The sequence below is a fragment of the Dromiciops gliroides genome, chromosome 5 (assembly GCF_019393635.1).
Source record: "Dromiciops gliroides isolate mDroGli1 chromosome 5, mDroGli1.pri, whole genome shotgun sequence".
NCBI classification, from domain to species: domain Eukaryota; kingdom Metazoa; phylum Chordata; class Mammalia; order Microbiotheria; family Microbiotheriidae; genus Dromiciops; species Dromiciops gliroides.
Genome location: NC_057865.1, coordinates 257,196,895 through 257,209,530, shown reverse-complemented (window position 1 = coordinate 257,209,530; position 12,636 = coordinate 257,196,895). Strand labels below are relative to the sequence as shown.

General features: G+C 37.5%; 1 protein-coding gene across 1 annotated transcript in view; it reads right to left on the bottom strand.

The window, feature by feature from the left end:
• Window positions 1–12,636, bottom strand: part of METTL25 (methyltransferase like 25) — a 155,001-nt gene that overhangs the window by 111,135 nt on the left and 31,230 nt on the right. The window contains exon 3 of the mRNA XM_043969357.1: window positions 6,578–6,684. Coding sequence (XP_043825292.1) covers window positions 6,578–6,684 — 107 coding nt within the window. The remainder of the gene's footprint in view (window positions 1–6,577; window positions 6,685–12,636) is intronic.

Below are 12,636 nucleotides of genomic sequence, written 5' to 3'. Positions count from 1 at the left end.
TCTCATTTCCAGAACAAAAAAAATGAAACAAATTGTCTAATTTTAATGTTAAAAAGGACTATCAGAGGTTATCTAGTTCGATTTTTTTCAGCATCCCAAACAGAAAGTCCTATGTTTTTTAACCCTTATAGCAATGGAGAACTCATTATATTGCCAGGGATCTTGTTCCACTCTAGGATTCATTCTAGCTATTAGAAAAAAAATCACCTGTATTCTGAGTAAAAAGGCTGTTTCCCTGTAACTTCCATCCCCTGGCCCTACTCCTTCCATCTGAAGCAATAACTATTTGACAATGGCTCTTGTCCTCCCCAACTACTTCTTTGGATTAAAAAAAAATCAACAAGGGGCAGCTAGATGGCGCAGTGGATAGAGCACTGGCCTTGGAGTCAGGAATACCTGAGTTCAAATCCGGCCTCAGACACTTAACACTTACTAGCTGTGTGACCCTGGGCAAGTCACTTAACCCCAACTGCCTCACTAAAAAAAAAAAAAAAAAAATCAACAAAACATATTTAATTATAGGCAGTCCTCAACTTATGAATGGGTTGTGTTTGAAAAGTTTACTTAGAAGTTGGTTGTTTAGAAGTTGGACTCCAGGGGGCGGCTAGGTGGCGCAGTGGATAAAGCACCGGCCCTGGATTCAGGAGTACCTGAGTTCAAATCTGGCCTCAGACACTTTACACTTACTAGCTATGTGACCCTGGGCAAGTCACTTAACCCCTATTGCCCTGGAAAAAAAAAAAAAAAGAAGTTGGACTCCATTTTCCTTTGCAATAATATTATAAATGGTGCTTAAGTTCCCAGACCAGCTCACAAATGGCTAATTAATCCATATTATAGTTGAAATATACCACTAATGGAAAAACCTGAATCCTGGGTATCCAGAGCAGGAGGCCTTCACAGGGCAATCCATCCTTCTTTTTTGAGGAAAGGGTAATGCTAGGCAAAATTTCAAATTAAGGAAAGACAGTCTTTGACAATTATCTACTATCTGTCTTCACCTCTATTCTACCTCATGCTGCTGCTGTCCTCTGCCTCTCAGTGTCATCATGCTGCCCTATATTGGAAGGAAAAGGAGATAAATCTATCCTGCCCCAACCCCAGAAGCACTGAAAGAAAATAAATTAATTTTCTAGCATAACACCCATTCAAAACTCATTTCCTTAGTGTAACTATCTCAGTAAAGGTAGTTGGAGAAAAGTAATCTGATTTGATTAATTTCCACTAATATGTGAAACCATTTTAAAGGAGAATACTCATTAACCTCATTCAAGTCTATATTTGGTAGAATTTCAGGTCTTAAAGAAAAGCAATTTTTTTTTTAAGGAAACGTGGGAGGAAAATATGTTTGTGCGGGTGTCCTACCCTTGCTTGGAAGAATAAACTTATTTACTCTCCTCTCAATTTTATTTTGATATAGCTCATCCCCTTTCTGGCATAACCAGACCCTCCTTCTGAAGACCTTATCTATGGGGAGGGCATTGCCCTTCTCCCAATGACCCAAAGTCAAAGCATTAAGGCCAGCTTTTACTGCTGCTGCTTCTGCCCTCTCACACACACACAATCCATGTTCTCACCTATTTACTGCTACTTGTCCTGTCCTCTCCACCCCCATCCCCAAGAAAATCCTAGTTCAGGCTCTTCTTGCCTCTTCTCTGGACCACAGGGACAGGCCTCCAGCTAGGCTCTCCCCTCCTCAGTCCATCCACTTCTGTCAAAACCATGTACCCAAGGCACAGTCTGATGGTCTTCCTCTCCCGCTCAAGCCCTCTGGGTGACACCCCACTATCTACATCCTAATTAAAACAAAACTCCCTAGCCCAGCATTCTTCTCCGGTCCTTTCTTCCCTCCATATACTTGCATGAGCCAGTCCCCATATGTGGAAATGTTTCTGGCTCATCTCCACCTCCTGAAATTAAGCCATTTCACTCAGCACCCCCTGGGACCATGAAGCCTCATTTCACTCAGAGTATTTTAAGCCTTGCCTCTATACATACCCCCAAACTTTCCACCTATGGCACCAAGAATGTGAGCAAATCCACATTCTTCTGCCCCTTGGAATAATATCTCAATGACCCACCATCTTTGTAATTTCATAGATCACATATAACTCCTCTATGGTGGTTTGGGTTTGTTCCATTATCAAAGGCATACTCCTTGAGGGCAGGCACTGTCTTGCTTTTGAATTTCTATCTCCAGGACATAGCAGAATGTTTGGCACACAGTAAGCACTTACTGGGTGCTCTTCAGTCAGTCTTTGCTCCAAGTATCCTCCATGATACCTTTTCTCGTCCCCCAGCTAGAAATAACGTCCGCTTCTCTAATCTCTCCTGACACTATTTGTCCTTTTCTATGAACTCCTGGAGCACAAAAACCATGCAGTTTTTCCTCTTCTGTACACATAGGGCCTGGTGCAATGTTTTGCCAACAATAAGCCTTAATCAATGATTTTTTAAATAGAATTGAATTGGAAGGGTAATGATGTGAATGGAATGTAGAAACAAGGAAGTTGTAAGTTAAGAATTTATCAGTGTGGGGGCAGCTAGGTGGCGCAGTAGATAGAACACCAGCCCTGGAGTCAGGAGGATCTGAGTTCAAATCTAGTCTCAGATACTTAACACGTAACTAGCTGTGTGACCCTGGAGAAGTCACTTAACCCCAATTGCCTCATCAAAAAAAAAAAAAAAAAGAATTTATCAGTGTGTCTCAGATACCTTCCAGGGGGCAGGAAGGTTTGCCTTGACTTAGTGCTTTTACCATTCTAATCCTTCAGTGGATGGATGCATCAGGCTACCACAAGGCACTGACAACATCTCTTCATACCACCAAACTCCTCCTTTACTTTATACTTAACTAAGTAACTTTCTGATTTTAATTTCTGTTCTTAAGTAGATTTACCCACTGAGAAGCAACATGGTACAGTGGATAGAGCATGGATTTAGAGTCATGTGTAACCATAAAAAGCAAGTCACTTAAATGACTTAAGACCTTATTTCTCATTTTTGTCATTTTTAAAATGAGGGGGGTTAGACTAGATGGGCTCTGAAGTCCCTTTTGGGGACCCTGATAAAACTACGATCCTAAGAGAATGAGCCAACTAACCGACACAAATAGTCTAACCCCAACAAATGGCCAGCCGTGTCAATCAGACCCATATACAGTGGCTATTTCCTTCCAAGAAATATCTAAAATCATGCACAAGTATAGATTTATTTATTTTTTAATGAATAGATCTATTAAAAATAATTATTGGGGCGGCTAGGTGGCTCAGTGCATAAAGCACCGGCCCTGGATTCAGGAGTTCCTGAGTTCAAATTCGGCCTCAGACACTTGACACTTACTAGCTGTGTGACCCTGGGCAAGTCACTTAACCCCCATTGCCCTGCAAAAACAAAACAAAACAAAACAAAACAAAATAATTATTATTTTATAAGTGCATTTTATTTCTAAAATAAATACAAAGGTATTTTAGAAGTTTTTAAGTAAAAAGTGAAAATAACTAGAGTTGACATATAGAACTAATTAAGACTATTCTGAGATATTTAAAGTATTACAAGTTACTTTTATTTTTTCAATATTCTTTTGTTTTTTGTAAAACTAAGCAACCATCTGCAATATTTATAGCACGCATAAATTTTTCTTTATTTCACTTTTTAAAAAATTAATATGCTACAAAATATCACTAGAGAACCATATCCTATACTACCCATTCCACAGGTACAGACAGGTGAAGGAAAAGACATTTTTCTATCTCTGAATGACCTGTAATTTCACTTCATGGTAACTTTGATTGTTACAAAATATGTGATTTATTTTCATAGTTCTACATGCTTTAAGTAAGCATTATATAGGCAACATAAATATACATATATGGGGATTTGTAAGTACAGCTAAAGGCATCAATAAGGAAAAACTCCTAAAAATGTATAATCTCTCCCACCTCAATTTAAAAATAACTGAACCAAAGGCCTTCCTTTTTTTTTTAAATAACAAAAATAGATTTTTTTTCTACAATTTGAGAGTCTATTTTCATCTCATTCCTAAGTATGAGCAAATAAATTCTAGTGTAGCATATATCAATGAATAATGGAATAAACTTAATATAAAGCAGTCTTTTTTCTTTTTGCTAGATTGTAGTGCTGTTTTAGATTTAAAAACACTCAATATTCAGTCATAAAGTACTTGGCATTAAAAAAAGAAATTCTTGAGACTATGATGCCTGAAACCAATCAATAAAGTTAGGAACATACATTAACTCAAAATACATATTTTTCATTGAAGGGATAAGAAATTTAGATATATTCAAACACAAATATAAAAAATAATTTCACAAATATCAAAAGTAATAATAGAATTGTAGAATTTTTATTTAATTTATTTGAGCCCTACAGACTCAGTCAGATTAAAAGTTCCATAGAGGTAGTACATTAACTGTTTGTTTGGCATTAACACACATGAAGTAATTAGTCCAATATCAACGAGGCATTTTTTTTCCTGGAGAAGCATAGGGGATTAACTGTCCACAGTAAGAGGAAAAGGGAATGTAGTCTAAATTTTCCTTTTTTATAAAAACTGAAAGAACCAAATATGAATTCTTAAAATCAAATGATTAAACTGAAACACTAAGAAATACCCAAGATTTATATCACATGATATGTGGGAAACAATGGTCTCTTGAGGTGATGGGATCCTAGAATTGAGAGCTGGAAGCTTATTTAGAAATCACAGAATGCAGTCCATTACTTTTTTTTTTTTTTTTGCAGGGCAATGGGGATTAAGTGTCTTGCCCCCAGCTAGTAAGTATCCAAGTATCTGAGGTCATATTTGAACTCGGGTCTTCCTGAATCCAAGGCCGGTGCTTTATCCACTGTGCCACCTAGCTGCCCCCCACTCCATTAACTTTTACAGGTGAGGAAGCATTGTTCCTTCCTGAGTGGGAGAACCTCATACAAGAAATTGAAGAACAGCAGATAAAAGATATTAACAGATACTCTAAGTCATTAGTTTAAATAGTAACCACCTCATAGATTTTGTGAAGATCAAATCACAACACTCATCAACAATGCTTTGCAAATCTTAATGAACTACATAAATGTAAGCTGTAGTTTTAAATACTGGACCGATCAGTAAGTCAATAAATATTTATTGAGTAGCAACTATGAGCTAGGCACTGAGTTAAGCTCTGAGGATACAAAGAATGACAAAAGAGAGTTCCTGTTCTTAAGGAGCTTCTAATTTAAAGTAGGAGATAACTTGCCAGCAACTGTGTGTGAAAAACACACACACACACACACACACACACACATACACACACACACACACAAGATGAATAGAAAATAATAAGACGGACTGGGAAAGTCTTCTTGAAGAAGTTGGATTTTACTTGGGACTTAAAGTAATGCAGGAGACAAAGATAAGAAAGAGAGCCTTCTAAACATGGGGGATAACCAGCGAAAATGCCCATGGCCAACAGATGGGAGTATCTTGTTTGAGAGACAGCCAGAAGGCTAACGTCAATGGATCAGAAAGTATGTGAGGGGGGTAAGGTATAAGAAGATTAGAAAGGTATGGGTGGCGGTGGCAGGAGTAAGGGTAAAGGTGGAGGATTAGAGGGAGTAGTGGTAGTTACAAAGGGCTTTGAAAGCCAAACAGAAGATTTTGTATTTAGTCTAGAGCTGAGAAGAAGCTATTGCTGTTTACTGAGTAGGGGATGTTATGGTTAGACCTGAACGTTAAGAAATCACTTTGGTGGCTGAATAGAAGATAAGTTGAAATGAGAAGAGAATTGAGGTGGGCAAACCCCGCCCCGCCCCAGCGGGCTACTGCAATTGTGGGGTAATGAGAGCGTGCACCAGAGTGGTCGCATTATCAGAGGAGAGAAGGGGGCATATTTGAGATCTGGTGCAAAAGTGAAATTGACAGGTTTTGGCAACTAGGATGGTGTGTGTGTGTGTGTGTGTGTGTGTGTGTGTGTGTGTGTGTATGGACAGTAAAGACTTAAGGATGAGATTAGGTTGTGGGTCTAGAGGACTGAAAGGGTGGTGCTGCCCTCTACAGTAATAGGAAGGAAGCGGGAGAGGCAGGACGGGTTTTGAAAGAGCTCATCCTTTTCTCTGATATATTTTGGTAGATGTCTGATAGACTGAAGGGATTCTGTAATAATATTAATAGTAATAACTCCTTTGAAGATGAAGAGTCATGATTAGAACACTCTGGAAGTAAAGCACTGATAATTATGTAATTAATGTGTTCTCTGCACTTTATAGACACTTTCTACTTCAATTATCATTTAAAGTGGAGGTCACTGAATTTTTGCAGGTCATGGACGCCTTGGCGCTCTGGTGTTGATTTGGGACCCTCTCTCAGAAAAAGGTTTTAAATTCATAAAATCAAATATGCAGGATTACAAATGAAAAAAAATTATATTGAAATAATTATCAAATTTTTTTAAATGGCATGTTATGCAGGTTAAGAGCCCCTGATTTAAAGGTTCCACAGGAATCCATAGGAGATTACAAGACAAAATATTAACATGGCAGATTTTTGACACCCCAAAACAAACACAGGTGACCTTACCTGCTTTATGCCACAGAAATCTGCAATACAGCCTATAAGTTCTGACATCACCTGAACTTCATGAGATTTTTTGGCATTCATAAAATCATCTGGATTCACCTTATCACCTGGCAAAAAAGCAGCAGAAGGTTTATGATTCAGTCACAAAAGAATCAGTTTAATTGGAATCCTTCAGTGTTTATGGTATATTGTTTCACGATTACACTCACATACTTCTATTTTGCTTGGATGACTGATCCGCTAATAATTTAGTAGCTATAATTATATATCTGTATCAAACATGAATTAATGAAACAATAATGGGATACAAGAAACACTGGCACCAGTAAGAGAGCTGAAAGAGATAAAGAATATGAAAGACAACGCATGCCCTTTCTATATCATGTTTACGAAAATATACTAATTTCCTTTGTACTTTCCCAGAACTGCTATCTATCTCAAGACAAGCAAGGCATAAAGGATTGCATGAAGAACCAATCCTGGAGCGCAGCCTGCTGACGGCCAGGTTCCCCTGGATGGATGATAATGCCATTATTTCTGCTGCTATGCTCATCAGCTCAGATTAGACCCATTCTGAATCATTATCATATGGTGCACGAAAGGAGAGGATGAATAACATTTCATCCCACTGGGGGATAAAATGGGTTCTGCCATTACAATTTCTTTCCTGAAAACTGTTTTTACATTTCTATTACAGTATATGTCATGTATACTCCAATTTCTCTATATTTCACTGTAATAATAGTAAATTCAACAATGTCATGTCTTCCCAGCTTTTCAAACTCTCAGACTTGCCTCCTATACTATAAATGAGAAATAAAAGCATGTCAGATAAGTTTAAAGTCCTCATTAGAGATAGAAGCCAAAACACTTTTTCACAGTGAAACTATTTTCAACAACATAGAAAAACAAACTCATGCATCCCTATACATTAGAAAAACACATTTATTTCTAGGTGATGTAGCAAATTGGACTACTTTTTCAAAATTGAAGGAAAAGCTATTTTCACAAGCAAAATGTGGGGCTGTGATCAGTAATTAAAATAAGGGTTCTTCCTTTAAAAACCTTAAGGCAAAAATCTAAAAACTACTAAATTTAATGAATATTGAAAGAGCTTATCATGAAAATAAAGGCACAGAATGTACAAACTAAGTAACAAAAATGAGAATTTAGCTAACTTTATCTGCCTAGACTGATGAATAAAATTCAAATGTGTAATGAGAGGCTTATATAACAGTATTTGGGGGGGCTTGAAGTGCATAATATTTTTTTCATTTTTTTCCTTTACTTAGGCAAATTTTCTTATGTATTATTCACTTATTTAGTTTTTTTAAAAAATTAATCACTTTGCTTTATGAATGAATGAGACATAGTTTAGCATGGGACAGGTTTTAGCTTACTACGTATTTTTTGAAGTAAGCTTTCACAGTATTTTTAAAAAATAGGACTGGGCTTTGTCTTACGCTATATTAGTACATGCCACCAATTCAATAATCACGACTCAGTGATTGGATTTAGAATCAGAGGACCTTGCCCTGAGCTGTGCTTCTTCTTTGTGCTTCTAACAGCCTTGGGAAGACATTTAAGATCTTGGTCTCAGCTTCCAGATCTTTGAAATGGCTTTTCTTGATTGAAGTTCTTTACCGATGATTCATTCAAGGACAACTTAGGTTAAGTGAAGTCAAATTTAATAATGAATGAATATATTAATTGAAAATTAATGTGGGAGGATTGAATCTATGATTTCATTGGAATAAGGGATACTTAGGTGACATTCCTTTTAGTGATACAAATCAGCACCTTTCCTGCCACTTACAGTCTTAAAGAATTTTCTAGAGCAGAGATGTTAAACTTGAGCAAAATTCCTGAGTGCTTCTGAACCAGACTGAAATATGATCAGAAAATGTCTAACAAAAATAAATAAAAATACAATACAGCACAATGTCAATTTATGGTTTTCTAAGTCAATATGTGGCCCACAGGGATCCATTTCTATGTGAGTTTGAAACCACTAGCCTAGAGGACTGAGAGATGAAATGATGGTGACAAAGCCAATGGTTGTCAGAGGTGGAACTCGAACCCAGATCCTCCAGGATTTAGGACCAACTGTCTATCTACTATAATAAACTGCCTCCAATCACTTATAACTACAGATTATACGTATATTTTTTTCTCTTTAAGAGTGAAATTGGGGCAGCTAGATGGCGCAGTGGATAAGCACCAGCCCTGGATTCAGGAGTACCTGAGTTCAAATCCGGCCTCAGACACTTACTAGCTGTGTGACCCTGGGCAAGTCACTTAACCCCAATTGCCTCACCCCCCCCCCAAAAAGAGTGAAATTTAGTGCAAACTATTCTTGTTAATAAAGATAACTGAAAAACCATCTGTAGTAAAACAACTACTTCCGCTTCACTGACTATACTAAAGTCTTTTACAGTGTGAATCACAACAAAGTGTGATGAGTCCTCAAAGAGATGGGCGAACCAGATCATCTTACTTGTCTCCTGAGGAGCCTGTATGTGGGCCAAGAAGCAACAGTCAGAACTGAACATGGAACAACTGATTGGTTCAAGATTGGTAAAGGTACAACAAGGCTGTATATTGTCACTCTATTTATTTAACATATGCAGAGTTCATCATTCAAAATGCCAGCCTGGATGAATGAATATGGGAATTAAGGTTGCTGGGAGAAATATCAACACTCTTAGATATGCAAACAATACCACTCTGATAGCGGAAAGTGAAGAAGAATGAAGAAGCCTCTTGATGAGAGTGAAAGAGGAGAGTGTAAAAGCTGGATTGAAGACTAACATTTAAAAGAAAAAAAAAATTAAGATCATGATTACCGGTCTCATCACTTCCTGGCAAACAGAGGGAGAAGAAATGGAAGCAGTGTTAGATTTTATATTATTGGACTAAAAGATCACTCACTGCCGATAGTGACCGTAGCCATTAAGATACTTTTTCCTTGGAAGGAGAGCCATGGAATATCTGGACAGCATACTGAAAAGTAGAGACATCGCCTTGCTGACAAAGGTCCATAAGGCAAAAGTAGAGAGCTTGGATTCTAAGGAAAGCTAAGCACCGAAGAACTGATGCTTTCAAATTGTGGTGTTGGAGATGGAGACTCTCAAGTCCCTTGGAGAGCAAAAAAGATCAAATCAGTCAAAACTTAAAGAAATTAATTCAGACTACTCATAGGGAAGACAAATACTAAAAATGAGAAGACAGAACTCACTGGAAAAGACCCTGACTTTGAAAAATATCGAAGGCAAAATGACAAAGGGATGGCAGAGGATGAGATGGATAAGTCATGTCACAGAAGCTATGAAAATTACTTTGGGCGGATTTCAGGAGATAGTAGAGGATAAAAGGGCCCGTTCTATGGGGTTACAAATAAGACAGGACTGAACAAATAAACAACAAAAATAAAACATTGATGTGACAAGTATATTTATAATCTGATAGCAGAGACCTGGGCCTGGAATCAGGAAGATCCAAGTTCAAATTCTACCTCAGACCCTTACTAGCTGTGTGACCATGGGTAAATCATTGAATTTCAGCCTCAGTTTCCTCATCTGTAACATGAGGACATTAGCACTTACTTCACAGAATTATTGTGAGGATTAAACTAGAGCACATGCAAAGTCCTTTACTAACTTTAAAGTGCTATATAAATGTTAGATATTATTATTAAACATTTCTACCATATATATTATAATACATATTAACTTGAAAATTATCTAAAGAGGTGGTGTCAACCTCAAATAGAAATAGGGGCCATGAAACTGCATATAAAGATCCCTGTCAGCCACATACTGATTTAGAAAACTATGTATTATGTTTATCTAAGTTCTACTGTCTTCTTGTTTATTTTGTTAAACATTTCCCAATTAGGGACAGGTACATGGCACAGTGGGTAGACACTGGGCCTGGAGTCAGAAAGACTCATGTTCCTGAGTTCAAATTCGGCCTCAGATACTTCCTAGCTCTGTGACCCTGGGAAAGTCACTTAACCCAATTTGCCTCAGTTTCCTCAACTGTAAAATGAGCTGGAGAAGGAAATGGCAAACCACTCTAGTATCTTTGCCAAGAAAACCCCAAATGGGGTCACGAAGAGTTGGACACCAATGAAATGACTAAACAACAACAATAACAAAAGTTTCCAATTACATTTTAATCTGATTCTTGATACACTTGGGCTTTGCTGCATGCTTGACACCTCTGTTCTAATGCTCCACTATGACCATGTTAACACGGGAAACTAACATCCAAACAGCACCGAGTTCCTTCCTAACCAAGGAGTCAACAATCCTGACCTGGTAAAGCAGTGACATGAACAGAATGTTTTAATTTCTTTTTTATGTTTAACTCATATAGGTAAGTCTTTCTTAAACAATCACTAACATTGTAGTGTCTCTACAAGTGGGCTCGAAGGTGGAATATACTGGCCATAATTTCAAACTGTTGGCTGATTTCAACGTCTCCCAAGAGGCATCTAGACTAGAAATAAGTAGCAGTTCATTGTGGAATTCAGACTAGAAGATATGCTCCTAATCAGAACCCAATGTAGGAACTTGCTTTTCTTGACTATACAGATCTGTAACAGAGGGTTTGTTTTCTTGTTTCTCAATTTAGGAGGGAGAGAACACAGCTCTGAAAATAAGATAAGATTTAACAAATTTGAACCCAAACCACCCAATCACTGATTTCAAGGCCTTGGCAAGGGGAAGATAATGATATTAAGAAAATACTTAAGGGCTCAGATACAAACAAAGTAATGTTTAAAAGAAAAAAAAAACACTTAAAAATTCAAACAAATAAAAACAAAGCAAAGTGATTTGAAATGTATATGAAAGAAAGAAAATATGTCATAAGTATTACAGAGATGTACTGTGAGATAAATCTCATCTGAAATGTGGCAAGAAAAGGTTTGCCCCAACAAAAATGACAACTATTAAGTACAGATAGAGCCAAGAGAATTTAACAGTGACTAGATTTGAGTGTTTAATGATTGTATTTCCACCAAAGGCAAGTGACAGAATTTGTGAAGTGCTGCAAGGTGTCTATCCCAGAAGAGAAGTCAAATGCTTTTGTACCCTTAAGGTTAAAGGGTCAGGAAGGGAGAAAGGAAGGAAGGAAGGAAGGGGGAGGAAGGAAGGAGGGAGGGAAGGAAAGAGGGGAAGAAGGAAAAGAAGAAAGGAAAAGAAAAGAATCTGATAAATACAGAGTAGATCTGACATGTATCAAGATCTTGGAGGATAGAAGAAAGAGAAAGGGATAAAGAAAGACCAGAGAGCAGAAAGCAGCTAAGAAACAGTTAAGACTCTTGCCAAAGAGGAGGGAGCTATCCTCCAGAGAAGAACATTTACTCCTAAGGGGAATTTCAGTTTACTCATACTGGTCAAAATCAGGTTCAGAATAGCAGCTTCCCATAGAACTTCCTCCACCACCTAAAAAATGAACTTATCACTAATGCAACTTATGAATTTATCAACTGCTTTACTTTTTGGCAGAGTGAGTATTTCAGCAGATGTCCATTAAGTTGAAATCCCCTACTACTACTATATCAAATCTCTGTGCCAAGCTTGTGATGTTTCCTGAACTCCTTGTCTCCTTCCTTCTTCTGTCCAGGTGGCCTGTGGGATATTCCTACCACAACACTGCTTGCATTTTCCCTTCTATTATGTGTCTTCCATCTGGTTTCTAGATTTCCTCACCCAAGTATATATTCTTAATATACAATGCTACTCCACCTTTCCTTTCATCTATTCTATTCCTTTTAAATAGGTTTTATAGAACTATTCCAGTCGTGGATCCCATCCCAGAAAGTCTCCATGATACCTATAAGGGTAAATTTGTCTGCTCGTGTATCTATAGTTTACCTTCTTCATTTTCCATACTTCTTTATTTGTGTATAGACATCTGAGGCCAGATTCAAATGAAGACTCTAGGAAAAGATGTTTTTACTGGCCCTTGTAAGTTTCATTCCATCCTTGGCTAAAATCCTATATTTTAAGCCATGATCCAAGAATACAAATCTCTTTCTCAGACACCGG